The 17829-nt window shown below is 43.1% G+C and overlaps 1 protein-coding gene across 1 annotated transcript in view; it reads right to left on the bottom strand.

Moving 5' to 3' along the window:
- Positions 1 to 14473: 14473 nt before the first annotated feature.
- Positions 14474 to 17829, bottom strand: part of LOC135531434 (UPF0524 protein C3orf70 homolog A-like) — a 48275-nt gene continuing 44919 nt past the window's right edge. The window contains exon 2 of the mRNA XM_064959483.1: positions 14474 to 16937. Within this exon, the coding sequence (XP_064815555.1) occupies positions 16267 to 16937 (671 nt within the window). The 3' untranslated portion in view covers positions 14474 to 16266. The remainder of the gene's footprint in view (positions 16938 to 17829) is intronic.

Raw genomic sequence — 17829 nt, 5'->3', positions numbered from 1 at the left:
TCTGCCCCTGAACAGGCAGTTAACCCACTGTTCCTAGGCCGTCATTGAAAATAAGAATTTGTTCTTAACTGACTTGCCTGGTTAAATAAAGGTAAAATTATTATTATTTTTTTTAAATAATGGATCTCTCAACAGGAGAATGACTGTCTACCATGAAATAATGGAATAATGGATCTCTCAACGGGAGAATGAGACTGTCTACCATGAAACAATGGAATAATGGATCTCTCAACGGGAGAATGAGACTGTCTACCATGAAATAATGGAATAATGGATCTCTCAACAGGAGAATGAGACTGTCTACCATGAAACAATGGAATAATGGATCTCTCAACGGGAGAATGAGACTGTCTACCATGAAATAATGGAATAATGGATCTCTCAACAGGAGAATGAGACTGTCTACCATGAAATAATGGAATAATGGATCTCTCAACGGGAGAATGAGACTGTCTACCATGAAACAATGGAATAATGGATCTCTCAACGGGAGAATGACTGTCTACCATGAAATAATGGAATAATGGATCTCTCAACGGGAGAATGACTGTCTACCATGAAATAATGGATCTCTCAACAGGAGAATGACTGTCTACCATGAAATAATGGAATAATGGATCTCTCAACGGGAGAGCTCAGTGTTTAGAAACAGGCTTGAAGTGGTATGAGGTGGCTGGTTGAGTGGAGTGGTACCAGGTGAAGGATACTTGTCTGTTGTAGTCTGAGTGGTTTGTGGATTGACTGCGTAGGTTTGCATTATATGGAACAATACCCCCATCCCTCTAAAGGCCCGAGAGAATGTTCTGCTCAGTGGTTAGAAACACGACTGCAGTGGTAACTGATGGTGTCAGAGTGGTGTGTGGATGGATAACACTGAAGCCTGCTGGACCCTACTGTCAGAGTGGTGTGTAGATAGATAGATAACACTGAAGCCTGCTGGACCCTACTGTCAGAGTGGTGTGTGGATAGATAGATAACACTGAAGCCTGCTGGACCCTACTGTCAGAGTGGTGTGTAGATAGATAACACTGAAGCCTGCTGGACCCTACTGTCAGAGTGGTGTGTGGATAGATAACACTGAAGCCTGCTGGCCCCTACTGTCAGAGTGGTGTGTGGATAAATAACACTGAAGCCTGCTGGACCCTACTGTCAGAGTGGTGTGTGGATAGATAACACTGAAGCCTGCTGGACCCTACTGTCAGAGTGGTGTGTAGATAGATAACACTGAAGCCTGCTGGACCCTGTCAGAGTGGTGTGTGGATAGATAGATAACACTGAAGCCTGCTGGACCCTACTGTCAGAGTGGTGTGTGGATAGATAACACTGAAGCCTGCTGGACCCTACTGTCAGAGTGGTGTGTGGATAGATAACACTGAAGCCTGCTGGACCCTACTGTCAGAGTGGTGTGTGGATAGATAACACTGAAGCCTGCTGGACCCTACTGTCAGAGTGGTGTGTGGATAGATAGATAACACTGAAGCCTGCTGGACCCTACTGTCAGAGTGGTGTGTAGATAGATAGATAACACTGAAGCCTGCTGGACCCTACTGTCAGAGTGGTGTGTAGATAGATAGATAACACTGAAGCCTGTTGGACCCTACTGTCAGAGTGGTGTGTGGATAGATAGATAACACTGAAGCCTGCTGGACCATACTGTCAGAGTGGTGTGTGGATGGATAACACTGAAGCCTGCTGGACCCTACTGTCAGAGTGGTGTGTGGATAGATTACACTGAAGCCTGTTGGACCCTACTGTCAGAGTGGTGTGTGGATAGATAGATAACACTGAAGCCTGCTGGACCCTACTGTCAGAGTGGTGTGTGGATAGATAACACTGAAGCCTGCTGGACCCTACTGTCAGAGTGGTGTGTGTGTATGGAACTAAACACTATTAAACTGGATAGATGTCTCTGTCTTATTGGCTTTGAATCATAGAATATTTTCTCTTCTCAAAATGGTGTTTATTTCTGTAAAGCATTTACACGTGTGTGTGTGTGTGTGTGTGTGTGTGTGTGTGTGTGTGTGTGTGTGTTTAATATCCAGAAACAGAACTAGGTCCAAAGCTAAGAGGCAGAGCTAACACAGTTCTTTAGAAGTGCACCTGGTTTGTTTTTCCAAATGTGTTATTCAGCCTAAGGGAGAGACAAGATGAGAGAGGGAGAGACAGGATGAGAGACGGGATGAGAGAGGGAGAGACAGGATGAGACAGGATGAGAGAGGGAGAGACAGGATGAGAGAGGGAGAGACAAGATGAGAGACAGGATGAGAGAGGGAGAGACAGGATGAGAGAGGGAGAGACAGGATGAGAGAGGGAGAGACAGGATGAGAGAGGGAAAGACAGGGTGAGAGAGGGAGAGACAAGATGAGCTAACACAGTTCTTTAGAAGTGCACCTGGTTTGTTTTTCCAAATGTGTTATTCAGCCTAAGGGAGAGACAAGATGAGAGAGGGAGAGACAGGATGAGAGAGGGAGAGACAGGATGAGACAGGATGAGAGAGGGAGAGACAGGATGAGAGAGGGAGAGACAGGATGAGAGAGGGAGAGACAGGATGAGAGAGGGAGAGACAGGATGAGAGAGGGAGAGACAGGATGAGAGAGCGAAAGACAGGATGAGAGAGGGAAAGACAGGGTGAGAGAGGGAGAGACAGGATGAGAGAGGGAGAGACAGGATGAGAGAGGGAGAGACAGGATGAGAGAGGGAGAGACAGGATGAGAGCCAGGATGAGAGAGGGAGAGACAGGATGAGAGAGCGAAAGACAGGATGAGAGAGGGAGAGACAGGATGAGAGAGGGAGAGACAGGATGAGAGGGAGAGACAGGATGAGAGAGGGAGAGCCAGGATGAGAGAGGGAGAGACAGGATGAGAGAGCGAAAGACAGGATGAGAGAGGGAGAGACAGGATGAGAGAGCGAAAGACAGGATGAGAGAGGGAGAGACAGGATGAGAGAGGGAGAGACAGGATGATAGAGCGAAAGACAGGATGAGAGAGGGAAAGACAGGATGAGAGAGCGAAAGACAGGATGAGAGAGGGAAAGACAGGATGAGAGAGGGAGAGACAGGATGAGAGAGGGAGAGACAGGATGAGAGAGGGAGAGACAGGATGAGAGAGGGAGAGAGGGAGAGACCGTATGAGAGAGGGAAAAAACAGAGGGAGAGACAGGATGAGAGAGGGAGAAAACAGAGTGGGAGAGAGGGAGAGACCGTATGAGAGAGGATGAGAGAGGGAAAAAACAGAGGGAGAGACAGGATGAGAGAGGGAGAGACAGGATGAGAGAGGGAGAGACAGGATTTGAGAGGGACAGACAGGATGAGAGAGGGAGAGACAGGAAGAGAGAGGGAGGAAACAGAGATACTCTCCGAGGCTTTCCATGCAGGGGGCTGCTACTGTAACAGTGGTGTGTGCGTGCGTCTGTTTATCATTATATTCCTTCCCCCTCTTCTCCTCCCTCCATCCACCCTTCTCTCCGTCATCATCTTCCCCTCTTCTCCTCCCTCCATCCACCCTTCTCTCCGTCATCATCTTCCTCCTCTTCTCCTCCCTCCATCCACCCTTCTCTCCGTCATCATCTTCCTCCTCTTCTCCTCCCTCCATCCACCCTTCTCTCCGTCATCATCTTCCCCTCTTCTCCTCCCTCCATCCACCCTTCTCTCCGTCATCATCTTCCCCTCTTCTCCTCCCTCCATCCACCCTTCTCTCCGTCATCATCTTCCCCTCTTCTCCTCCCTCCATCCACCCTTCTCTCCGTCATCATCTTCCCTCTTCTCCTCCCTCCATCCACCCTTCTCTCCGTCATCATCTTCCCCTCTTCTCCTCCCTCCATCCACCCTTCTCTCCGTCATCATCTTCCTCCTCTTCTCCTCCCTCCATCCACCCTTCTCTCCGTCATCATCTTCCCCTCTTACCTCCAGACCACCCACCACCCACCACCCACACAGAGAGAGAACCACTTCATTTCACTTCCATTAGGGAGAATATTCATGAGCACATTAACAATGACTGTTTTCTTCTTCTCTCACTCATTTTCCCCGCCTGAGGAAGATTGATAGCTTGAGAAAACCGGGGAAATAATGTTGTCTTTCTTTCTCCTGTGTGCGAAGCGTGTCGACGGACCAATTAAATGGAAATACGTTCAAATAATTGTTGTGGGTTTGAGTTGGGAACAGGAGTATGATAAGAGGGTGTTTTTCTGCGAGGCTGCACAAGCCTTCTGGACTGAGACAATTTGGAACCTATTATGATTGACAAGTGATGTGAATGGCTTTCTCCCCTCTAGGGAGAAGCTCTATCTCTCTACTGTCTCCCAGGCTCTCTCTCTCTCATTCTATCTCTCTCCTGTCTCCCAGGCACTCTCTCTCATTCTATCTCTCTCCTGTCTCCCAGGCTCTCTCTCTCATTCTATCTCTCTCCTGTCTCCCAGGCTCTCTCTCTCTCATTCTATCTCTCTCCTGTCTCCCAGGCTCTCTCTCTCATTCTATCTCTCTCCTGTCTCCCAGGCACTCTCTCTCTCATTCTATCTCTCTCCTGTCTCCCAGGCTCTCTCTCTCTCATTCTATCTCTCTCCTGTCTCCCAGGCTCTCTCTCTCTCATTCTATCTCTCTCCTGTCTCCCAGGCTCTCTCTCTCTCATTCTATCTCTCTCCTGTCTCCCAGGCACTCTCTCTCTCATTCTATCTCTCTCCTGTCTCCCAGACTCTCTCTCTCTCATTCTATCTCTCTCCTGTCTCCCAGGCTCTCTCTCTCTCTCATTCTATCTCTCTCCTGTCTCCCAGGCACTCTCTCTCTCATTCTATCTCTCTCCTGTCTCCCAGGCTCTCTCTCTCTCATTCTATCTCTCTCCTGTCTCCCAGGCTCTCTCTCTCTCATTCTATCTCTCTCCTGTCTCCCAGGCTCTCTCTCTCATTCTATCTCTCTCCTGTCTCCCAGGCTCTCTCTCTCATTCTATCTCTCTCCTGTCTCCCAGGCTCTCTCTCTCTCATTCTATCTCTCTCCTGTCTCCCAGGCTCTCTCTCTCATTCTATCTCTCTCCTGTCTCCCAGGCTCTCTCTCTCTCATTCTATCTCTCTCCTGTCTCCCAGGCACTCTCTCTCTCATTCTATCTCTCTCCTGTCTCCCAGACTCTCTCTCTCTCATTCTATCTCTCTCCTGTCTCCCAGGCTCTCTCTCTCTCTCATTCTATCTCTCTCCTGTCTCCCAGGCACTCTCTCTCTCATTCTATCTCTCTCCTGTCTCCCAGGCTCTCTCTCTCATTCTATCTCTCTCCTGTCTCCCAGGCACTCTCTCTCTCATTCTATCTCTCTCCTGTCTCCCAGGCTCTCTCTCTCTCATTCTATCTCTCTCCTGTCTCCCAGGCTCTCTCTCTCTCTCATTCTATCTCTCTCCTGTCTCCCAGGCACTCTCTCTCTCTCATTCTATCTCTCTCCTGTCTCCCAGGCTCTCTCTCTCATTCTATCTCTCTCCTGTCTCCCAGGCTCTCTCTCTCTCATTCTATCTCTCTCCTGTCTCCCAGGCTCTCTCTCTCTCATTCTATCTCTCTCCTGTCTCCCAGGCTCTCTCTCTCTCATTCTATCTCTCTCCTGTCTCCCAGGCTCTCTCTCTCTCATTCTATCTCTCTCTACTTCTATTTCTCTCTCTCATTCTATCTCTCCTGTCTCCCAGGCTCTCTCTCTCATTCTATCTCTCTCCTGTCTCCCAGGCTCTCTCTCTCATTCTATCTCTCTCTCTACTTCTATCTCTCTCTCTCATTCTATCTCTCTCCTGTCTCCCAGGCTCTCTCTCTCTCATTCTATCTCTCTCCTGTCTCCCAGGCACTCTCTCTCTCATTCTATCTCTCTCCTGTCTCCCAAGCACTCTCTCTCTCATTTCTCTCTCTCTACTTCTATTTCTCTCTCTCATTCTATCTCTCTCCTGTCTCCCAGGCACTCTCTCTCTCATTCTATCTCTCTCTACTTCTATTTCTCTCTCTACTTCTATTTCTCTCTCTCATTCTATTTCTCTCTCTCATTCTATTTCTCCCTCTCATTCTATTTCTCTCTCTCATTCTATTTCTCTCTCTCCTGTCTCCCAGGCACATTCTATTTCTCTCTCTACTTCTATTTCTCTCTCTCATTCTATTTCTCTCTCTCATTCTATTTCTCCCTCTCATTCTATTTCTCTCTCTCATTCGATTTCTCTCTCTCATGTCTCCCAGGCTCTCTCTCTCTCATTCTATTTCTCTCCTGTCTCCCAGGCACTCTCTCTCTCATTCTATTTCTCTCTTTCTATTTCTCGCTCTCATTCTATTTCTCTCTCTCATTCTATTTCTCCCTCTCATTCTATTTCTCCCTCTCATTCTATTTCTCCCTCTCATTCTATTTCTCTCTCTCATTCTATTTCTCTCTCTCATTCTATTTCTCCCTCTCATTCTATTTCTCTCTCTCATTCTATTTCTCTCTCTCATTCTATTTCTCTCTCTCATTCTATTTCACCCTCTCATTCTATTTCTCTCTCTCATTCTATTTCTCTCTCTCATTCTATTTCTCTCTCTCATTCTATTTCACCCTCTCATTCTATTTCTCTCTCTCATTCTATTTCTCCCTCTCATTCTATTTCTCCCTCTCATTCTATTTCTCCCTCTCATTCTATTTCTCCCTCTCATTCTATTTCTCCCTCTCATTCTATTTCACCCTCTCATTCTATTTCTCTCTCTCATTCTATTTCTCTCTCTCATTCTATTTCACCCTCTCATTCTATTTCTCTCTCTCATTCTATTTCTCTCTCTCATTCTATTTCACCCTCTCATTCTATTTCTCTCTCTCATTCTATTTCTCCCTCTCATTCTATTTCTCTCTCTCATTCTATTTCTCTCTCTCATTCTATTTCTCTCTCTCATTCTATTTCACCCTCTCATTCTATTTCTCTCTCTCATTCTATTTCTCCCTCTCATTCTATTTCTCTCTCATTCTATTTCTCTCTCTCATTCTATTTCTCTCTCTCATTCTATTTCTCTCTCTCTCTCATTCTATTTCTCTCTCTCATTCTATTTCTCCCTCTCATTCTATTTCTCTCTCTCATTCTATTTCTCTCTCTCATTCTATTTCTCCCTCTCATTCTATTTCTCCCTCTCATTCTATTTCTCTCTCTCATTCTATTTCTCTCTCTCATTCTATTTCTCTCTCTCATTCTATTTCTCTCTCTCATTCTATTTCTCCCTCTCATTCTATTTCTCTCTCTCTCATTCTATTTCTCTCTCTCATTCTATTTCTCCCTCTCTCATTCTATTTCTCCCTCTCATTCTTTCTCTCCAGAAGATAAGAAGAGAGAGGTCACATAAGTGATAAGAGGATAGAACATGATGGAAATGTTTTGAGCTGTTCTAATAACCAATTTCTGTGTTCATGCAAGTGACTGACTGAACGAATCCTCACTTACCAGTATCTGTAATTTGGCAGTAGGCACAGACCTTGTTTTGAGAAGGAAAGGTGTCTCCGTTTATAATGTCATTACAGAGGTACAGATCAGGGAGTCAGAGGGTTAATCCCCAGGTAGAAATCCCCACCATCCAGCAGACCCAATCTGGTGACGTGTTATTGGAGCAGGACAAAAACAAAGACAAGAAAACAACAGCAGTACACATCTATCACTAGAGGGGGGAAAACTTCAATTCATTTAGAGTAACTGTCATCCATTACCAACATATTTTATTCCTTTTGCTGACAGGCATGTGAAGAAAACTATTAGCATATTTATCAAAGGGCCCCAGGGGACCGGTAATTCCCCCTTTGGACACATGACTCACATCATGATGGGTGGATAGAGAGAGAGGTGTCTTTGTAGAGCAGATGTCTCTATCTCCTGGTGGTTCTGGCTGCTATCACCTGGTGGTTCTGGCTGCGATCTCCTGGTGGTTCTGGCTCCTATCTCCTGGTGGTTCTGGCTCCTATCTCCCGGTGGTTCTGGCTCCTATCTCCCGGTGGTTCTGACTGCTATCTCCCGGTGGTTCTGGCTGCTATCTCCCGGTGGTTCTGGCTGCTATCTCCCGGTGGTTCTGGCTCCTATCTCCTGGTGGTTCTGTCTGCTATCTCCTGGTGTTCTGACTGCTATCTCCTGGTGGTTCTGGCTGCTATCTCCTGGTGGTTCTGGCTGCTATCTCCTGGTGGTTCTGGCTGCTAACTAATGCATGGTGGTGAGAAACACACTAGAGTGGAAATGATGAATGCTTCATGGGAGCAGAGAGGAAGCAGAGAGGAAGGAGGGAGGGAGCAGATAGGAAGGAGGGAGGGGAGTAGAGGGGAAGGAGGGAGGGGGAGGGAAGGGAGTAGAGTAGAGGGGAGTAAAGGGGAAGGAGGGAGGGGGAGGGGAGTAGAGGGGAAGGAGGGAGGGGGAGGGGAGTAAAGAGGAAGGAGGAGGGGGGGGGAGTAAAGAGGAAGGAGGGAGGGGAGTAAAGGGAGGAGGAGAGAGGGAGGGGAGTAAAGAGGAAGGAGGGAGGGGAGTAAAGGGAGGAGGAGAGAGGGAGGGGAGTAAAGAGGAAGGAGGGAGGGGAGTAAGAGGAAGGAGAGAGGGGGAGGGGAGTAGAGGGAGGGGAGTAGAGGGAGGGGAGTAAAGAGGAAGGAGGGAGGGGAGTAGAGAGGAAGGAGAGGGGGAGGGGAGTAAAGAGGAAGGAGGGAGGGGAGTAAAGAGGAAGGAGAGAGGGGGAGGGGAGTAGAGGGAGGAGGAGAGAGGGAGGGAGTAGAGAGGGAGGAGGGAGGGAGTAGAGGTGGGAGGGGAGTAGAGAGGGAGGGGAGTAGAGAGGGAGGAGGGAGGGGAGTAGAGGTGGAAGGGGAGGGTAGTAGAGGGGAAGGAGGGAAGGGGAGGGAGTAGAGGGGAAGGAGGGAAGGTGAGTAGAGGGGAAGGAGGGAAGGGGGAGGGGAGTAGAGGGGGGGAAGGGGAGGGAGTAGAGGGGAAGGAGGGAAGGGGAGTAGAGGGGAAGGAGGGAGGGAGTAGAGCAGAGGGGAAGGATGAAGAGGGGGAGTAGAGGAGAAGGAGGGAAGGGGAGGGGAGTAGAGGGGAAGGAGGGAAGGGGGGGCGTAGAGGGGAAGGAAGATAAGAGAGTTGTGAATGGGGAAGAGGCGGGAAGGGGAGGGGAGAGAAAGGGAGAGGGAAGGAGGAAGTGGTGGATGGGAGGGAAGAGAGGGGTGGCAAGATCAATGAACTCCCCTGTTGACAGTGAGGTAATACTGTACTGTATTAATCCTATATCTCCACTGTTGACAGTGAGGTAATATTGTACTGTATTAATCCTATATCTCTACTGTACTGTATTAATCCTATATCTCCACTGTTGACAGTGAGGTAATATTGTACTGTATTAATCCTATATCTCTACTGTACTGTATTAATCCTATATCTCCACTGTTGACAGTGAGGTAATACTGTACTGTATTAATCCTATATCTCTACTGTTGACAGTGAGGTAATATTGTACTGTATTAATCCTATCTCTACTGTACTGTATTAATCCTATATCTCTACTGTACTTTATTAGTCCTATATCTCTACTCTACTGTATTAATCCTGTAACTCCACTGTTGACAGTGAGGTAATACTGTACTGTATTAATCCTATATCTCTACTGTACTGTATTAATCCTATATCTCTACTGTACTGTATTAATCCTATATCTCTACTGTACTGTATTAATCCTATATCTCTACTGTTGACAGTGAGGTAATACTGTACTGTATTAATCCTATATCTCTACTGTACTGTATTAATCCTATATCTCTACTGTTGACAGTGAGGTAATACTGTACTGTATTATCCTATATCTCTACTGTTGACAGTGAGGTAATATTGTACTGTATTTATCCTATACTGTACTGTATTAATCCTATATCTCTACTGTACTGTATTAATCCTATATCTCTACTGTACTGTATTAATCCTATATATTGTACTGTATTAATCCTATATCTCTACTGTACTGTATTAATCTTATATCTCTACTGTTGACAGTGAGGTAATATTGTACTTTATTAATCCTATATCTCTACTGTACTGTATTAATCCTATATCTCTCCTGTACTGTATTAATCCTATATCTCTACTGTTGACAGTGAGGTAATATTGTACTGTATTAATCCTATATCTCTACTGTACTGTATTAATCCTATATCTCTACTGTTGACAGTGAGGTAATACTGTACTGTATTAATGCTATATCTCTACTGTTGACAGTGAAGTAATATTGTACTGTATTAATCCTATATCTCTACTGTTGACTGAGGTAATACTGTACTGTATTAATCCTATATCTCTACTGTTGACAGTGAGGTAATATTGTACTGTATTAATCCTATATCTCTACTGTACCTTATTAATCCTATATATCTACTGTACTGTATTAATCCTATATCTCTACTGTTGACAGTGAGGTAATAGTGTACTGTATTAATCCTATATCTCTACTGTACTGTATTAATCCTATATCTCTACTGTACTGTATTAATCCTATATCTCTACTGTACTGTATTAATCCTATATCTCTACTGTTGACAGTGAGGTAATATTGTACTTTATTAATCCTATATCTCTACTGTTGACAGTGAGGTAATACTGTACTGTATTAATTCTATATCTCTACTGTTGACAGTGAGGTAAAATTGTACTGTATTAATCCTATATCTCTACTGTACTATATTACTCCTATATCTCTACTGTACTGTATTAATCCTATATCTCCACTGTTGACAGTGAGGTAATACTGTACTGTATTAATCCTATATCTCTACTGTACTGTATTAATCCTATATCTCTACTGTACTGTATTAATCCTATATCTCCACTGTTGACAGTGATGTAATACTGTACTGTATTAATCCTATATCTCTATTGTACTGTATTAATTATATCTCTATTGTACTGTATTAATCATATATCTCTACTGTACTGTACTGTATTAATCCTATATCTCTACTGTACTGTATTAATCCTATATCTCTACTGTACTGTATTAATCCTATATCTCTACTGTACTGTATTAATCCTATATCTCTACTGTACTGTATTAATCCTATATCTCTACTGTACTGTATTAATCCTATATCTCTACTGTTGACAGTGAGGTAATAGTGTACTGTATTAATCCTATATCTCTACTGTACTGTATTAATCCTATATCTCTACTGTACTGTATTAATCCTATATCTCTACTGTACTGTATTAATCCTATATCTCTACTGTTGACAGTGAGGTAATATTGTACTGTATTAATCCTATATCTCTACTGTACCTTATTAATCCTATATATCTACTGTACTGTATTAATCCTATATCTCTACTGTTGACAGTGAGGTAATAGTGTACTGTATTAATCCTATATCTCTACTGTACTGTATTAATCCTATATCTCTACTGTACTGTATTAATCCTATATCTCTACTGTACTGTATTAATCCTATATCTCTACTGTTGACAGTGAGGTAATATTGTACTTTATTAATCCTATATCTCTACTGTTGACAGTGAGGTAATACTGTACTGTATTAATTCTATATCTCTACTGTTGACAGTGAGGTAAAATTGTACTGTATTAATCCTATATCTCTACTGTACTGTATTAATCCTATATCTCTACTGTACTTTATTAGTCCTATATCTCTACTCTACTGTACTGTATTAATCCTGTAACTCCACTGTTGACAGTGAGGTAATACTGTACTGTATTAATCCTATATCTCTACTGTTGACAGTGAGGTAATATTGTACTGTATTTATCCTATATCTCTACCCTACTGTATTAATCCTATATCTCTACTGTACTGTATTAATCCTATATCTCTACTGTACTGTATTAATCCTATATCTCTATTGTACTGTATTAATCCTATATCTCTACTGTACTTTATTAGTCCTATATCTCTACTCTACTGTACTGTATTAATCCTGTAACTCCACTGTTGACAGTGAGGTAATACTGTACTGTATTAATCCTATATCTCTACTGTTGACAGTGAGGTAATATTGTACTGTATTTATCCTATATCTCTACCGTACTGTATTAATCCTATATCTCTACTGTACTGTATTAATCCTATATCTCTACTGTACTGTATTAATCCTATATCTCCATTGTACTGTATTAATCCTATATCTCTACTGTACTGTATTAATCTTATATCTCTACTGTTGACAGTGAGGTAATATTGTACTTTATTAATCCTATATCTCTACTGTACTGTATTAATCCTATATCTCTCCTGTACTGTATTAATCCTATATCTCTACTGTTGACAGTGAGGTAATATTGTACTGTATTAATCCTATATCTCTACTGTACTGTATTAATCCTATATCTCTACTGTTGACAGTGAGGTAATACTGTACTGTATTAATGCTATATCTCTACTGTTGACAGTGAAGTAATATTGTACTGTATTAATCCTATATCTCTACTGTTGACTGAGGTAATACTGTACTGTATTAATCCTATATCTCTACTGTTGACAGTGAGGTAATATTGTACTGTATTAATCCTATATCTCTACTGTACCTTATTAATCCTATATATCTACTGTACTGTATTAATCCTATATCTCTACTGTTGACAGTGAGGTAATAGTGTACTGTATTAATCCTATATCTCTACTGTACTGTATTAATCCTATATCTCTACTGTACTGTATTAATCCTATATCTCTACTGTACTGTATTAATCCTATATCTCTACTGTTGACAGTGAGGTAATATTGTACTTTATTAATCCTATATCTCTACTGTTGACAGTGAGGTAATACTGTACTGTATTAATTCTATATCTCTACTGTTGACAGTGAGGTAAAATTGTACTGTATTAATCCTATATCTCTACTGTACTGTATTAATCCTATATCTCTACTGTACTTTATTAGTCCTATATCTCTACTCTACTGTACTGTATTAATCCTGTAACTCCACTGTTGACAGTGAGGTAATACTGTACTGTATTAATCCTATATCTCTACTGTTGACAGTGAGGTAATATTGTACTGTATTTATCCTATATCTCTACCCTACTGTATTAATCCTATATCTCTACTGTACTGTATTAATCCTATATCTCTATTGTACTGTATTAATCCTATATCTCTACTGTACTTTATTAGTCCTATATCTCTACTCTACTGTACTGTATTAATCCTGTAACTCCACTGTTGACAGTGAGGTAATACTGTACTGTATTAATCCTATATCTCTACTGTTGACAGTGAGGTAATATTGTACTGTATTTATCCTATATCTCTACCGTACTGTATTAATCCTATATCTCTACTGTACTGTATTAATCCTATATCTCTACTGTACTGTATTAATCCTATATCTCCATTGTACTGTATTAATCCTATATCTCTACTGTACTGTATTAATCTTATATCTCTACTGTTGACAGTGAGGTAATATTGTACTTTATTAATCCTATATCTCTACTGTACTGTATTAATCCTATATCTCTCCTGTACTGTATTAATCCTATATCTCTACTGTTGACAGTGAGGTAATATTGTACTGTATTAATCCTATATCTCTACTGTACTGTATTAATCCTATATCTCTACTGTTGACAGTGAGGTAATACTGTACTGTATTAATGCTATATCTCTACTGTTGACAGTGAAGTAATATTGTACTGTATTAATCCTATATCTCTACTGTTGACTGAGGTAATACTGTACTGTATTAATCCTATATCTCTACTGTTGACAGTGAGGTAATACTGTACTGTATTAATCCTATATCTCCCCTGTACTGTATTAATCCTATATCTCTACTGTTGACAGTGAGGTAATATTGTACTGTATTAATCCTATATCTCTACTGTACTGTATTAATTCTATCTCTACAGTACTGTATTAATCCTATATCTGTACTGTATTACTCCTATATCTCTACTGTACTGTATTACTCCTATATCTCTACTGTACTGTATTAATCCTATATCTCTACTGTACTGTATTAATCCTATATCTCTACTGTACTGTATTACTCCTATCTCTATTGTACTGCATTAATCCTATATCTCTACTGTACTGTATTAATCCTATATCTCTACTCTACTGTATTAATCCTATATCTATTGTACTGTATTAATCCTATTTCTCTACTGTATTACTCCTATATCTCTACTGTACTGTATTAATCCTATATCTCTACTGTTGACAGTGAGGTAATATTGTACTGTATTAATCCTATATCTCTATTGTACTGTATTAATCCTATTTCTCTACTGTATTACTCCTATATCTCTACTGTACTGTATTAATCCTATATCTCTACTGTTGACAGTGAGGTAATACTGTACTGTATTAATCCTATATCTCTACTGTTGACAGTGAGGTAATACTGTACTGTATTAATCCTATATCTCTACTGTAGCTGGTGGATGTATTGTAATGCTGTTTTAGAGATATATGCTGATAGAAATGTTAAAATGACAAACTCACTTCTTGGGACTCAATCACCACACAAAACACACAAGGCAGCCTCTTTTTAGTGAAAACATTTATTAGAAAAATCAGATCATGGTTTGCTTGATATTTCCTCTGTAATATGTGATCATTTGACTGTATGTGTACAGATGTAGGATCTTCATTTGAGCCAGTTTGCTACAGTATGAAATGAACCCTGCATCAACAGGATTTTAATGAATTTACATTTTTGTAGGGGTTGATAGATGGAAATCAAGTCTGAAATTTCAAAGTGGAATTTAGAAACTTCAGAAGCCTTTTAAAACCTCAAATACACAACAAGTTGTACATTTCCTGCATTGCAGGAAAGTTGTCCTGCAACACGGTGATCAAATTAAGATCCTGCATCTGTATTTACAGTGATGTTTTAAAGCGTATATATTTTTTTATCCCTGATGTTACGATTCTCTTTCAATCAGAGAGGAATAGAAATTCACCTACAAAGCGTGTATATATATGCGTGTGTGTGTGTGTGTGTGCGTGTGCGTGTCTATAGTTTCTGTGTGTTAATAGATCAGAAAGGTGTGCTTTGTTCAAGACCCTCAACATGTGATTGGAGCAATCATTTAGAGACAGACAAGACACACAGCAGGTCTTCTTGTTGTTGTTTTGTCGTGGTCAGAACAACGTCCTCGTCCCACTGCTACTGCTCTGCATTGTGTCTGTAATACACTGAGATTCCTGTCCTGGGCTGTGACTCCTCAGGCAGCTACATGCACAGGGTCTATGTTCACAGGGGGGTGATTCTAGTCAGATGATTGTCAGAAAGCCTTGGCAGGACACTGGGTGTGTCTGGACGCTGTAACCCCTCCTCCGCCGGTGGAGATAAGTCCTGTTATAGGTCATCAGTGTTGTTTGTGGGTGTGGCCTGTAAACATGTGCAGTGTTGTAAAAGACTTCAGATGTTAATATGCCCGTGATGTCACAGATTCATCATCACACATGGGCCCTGGTCTAAAGTAGTGCACTATCCCCTATGGGCCCTGGTCTAAAGTAGTGCACTATCCCCTATGGGCCCTGGTCTAAAGTAGTGCACTATCCCCTATGGGCCCTGGTCTAAAGTTGGGCACTGGTCTAAAGTAGTGCACTATCCCCTATGGGCCCTGGTCTAAAGTAGTGCACTATCCCCTATGGGCCACAGTCAAAAGTAGTGCACTATCCACTATGGGCCATAGTCTAAAGTAGTGCACTACCCCCTATGGGCCCTGGTCTAAAGTAGTGCACTATCCCCTATGGGTCCTGGTCTAAAGTAGTGCACTATATAGAGAATAGGGTGCCATTTGGGTTTCAACCTTGATTCTTGTGTAAAAAGCAGTAGCCTCATGACTTAGAATCCTCAGAATGGTCACATCGTGCTCTTCTTTAAGTGTGTTGGGTCATGGACTAGATCACATTCACTTATTCCTACATTTGTGCTCTTGTTCACTTGTGGGTTCTTTCAGCTGACTACTGGTCTGGAAAGAGAAGTGAAATCCCTCCAGAGTAGAATGCGGTCGGTACACCATGCTATAACAGGGTGAAAGGTCGTAGGTAACCATGCTATAACAGGGTGAAAGGCCGTAGGTAACCATGCTATAAAAGGGTGAAAGGTCATAGATAACCATGCTATAACAGGTGAAAGGTCAAAGTTCATAAGTCACTGTTTTGATGTTGTACGATTAGTATACTGTAGTTAGAGGAACGTTGACAGGCTAGTGTGTGTGTGTGTGTGTGTGTGTGTGTGTGTGTGTGTGTGTGTGTGTGTGGCTCTAAGCTGAACCGGCTAGATCACGGTCTCATCGTCTCCATTTCAACGCGACAGTGCAAGTTGTCTCACACAGTTGTCTCAATCTTCTCAATAATCTCCACCAGAGACCTGGACGGAGAGAGCAGAGAACACTCATCTTGATTCCACATACTTAGTGGACTAGACTCTCCATCACTACTTAAGTCTTCATCCTCCTCCTCCTCCACTTCCTCCTCGTCTTCCTCCTCTTCCTCAGAACCCTCGTCACATGACTCCATGTAATGGCCGCCCAGTGCATTTATCCCAGAATCCTCAGAGCTGGCCGGGGAGGAGCAGTGGTCTATTTTGGGGGTGGTGACCTTGTCCCCCAGGGCACTGGGCTTGGTGCCCTGGGGGTGTGGTCTGGGCTGGTGGTGTGGGTGGTGTCTGGGGGTCCGTTGGGGGTGGGGTTTGGACCGGGGGTGAGGGGGATGTGATTGAGGCGGGCTGGGCATGGTCGAAGGTTGAGGTCTCTGGACATAGCACATCTTCCCATTGATGCGTTTGACCATGTAGTCGTCCACGAAGAGGTCTGAGATGATGCAGAACTTTGGCGACTCCAGGCAGGGCGGGGCTTGGAAGGCGGGGGCGGTCATGAGGAAGCGTTCGGCCAATGAGACTGTCAGGTCCATGGTATGGGGGTGGTCTGTGGGCGTGGCAGGCACTGGGGTGCTGGGGAGGTGGCACACGTTGGTCATCGGCTGGTACACATATTTACCTAGAGAAGGGAAGAGCGAGAGAGAGAGAGAGAAGGGGGAGAGGGAGAGAGAGAAGAAGGGGAGAGAGAGAGAGAGAGAGAGAGAGAGAGAAGAGAGAGTGGGAGAGAGTGGAGAGAAGGGGAGAGGAGGGAGAGGGAGAGAAGGGGAGAGAGGGAGGGGGAGGGAGAGAGAGAGAGAAGGGGAGAGAGAGAGAGAGAGAGACAGAGAGAGAAGGGGAGAGAGACAGAGAGAGAAGGGGAGAGAGAGAGAGAGAGAGAAGGGGAGAGAGAGAGAGAGGTACAGAGACAGGGTTACTTAATGTAACCTAACAAATACATTCCTGAAATACATGGGTATTCAATCACAAAGATAGAAGGCATTACAAGGGAAACAGTTAGAATGATAAGCTAGATACTCATATACAGCAGTATGTGGACACCCCTTCAAATGAGTGGATTCCACTATTTCAGCCACACCCGCTGCTGACATATGTATAAAATCGAGCACACAGCCATGCAATCTCCATAGATAAACACTGGCAGTAGAATGTCCTTACTGAAGAGCTCAGTGACTTTCAACGTGGCACCGTCATAGGATGCCACCTTTCCAACAAGTCAGTTTGTCAAATTTCTGCCCTGCTAGAGCTGCCCAGGTCAACTGTAAGTGCTGTTATTGTGAAAACATCGAGGAGCAACAACGGCTCAGCCGCGAGAGTGGTAGGCCACACAAGCTGAAGCGCGTAGCGCATCAAAATCGCCTGTCCTCGGTTGCAACACTCACTACCGAGTTCCATACTGCCTCTGGAAGCAACGTCACAATAACTGTTGGTTGGGAGCTTCATGAAATGGGTTTCCATGGTCGAGCAGCCGCACACAAGCCTAATGATCACCATGCGCAATGCCAAGTGTCGAC

Source organism: Oncorhynchus masou, chromosome 5, assembly GCF_036934945.1.
Source record: "Oncorhynchus masou masou isolate Uvic2021 chromosome 5, UVic_Omas_1.1, whole genome shotgun sequence".
In the NCBI taxonomy this organism is placed as follows: domain Eukaryota; kingdom Metazoa; phylum Chordata; class Actinopteri; order Salmoniformes; family Salmonidae; genus Oncorhynchus; species Oncorhynchus masou.
Note: the sequence above shows the minus strand (reverse complement) of the source record. Positions and strands in the feature narration are given on the sequence as shown.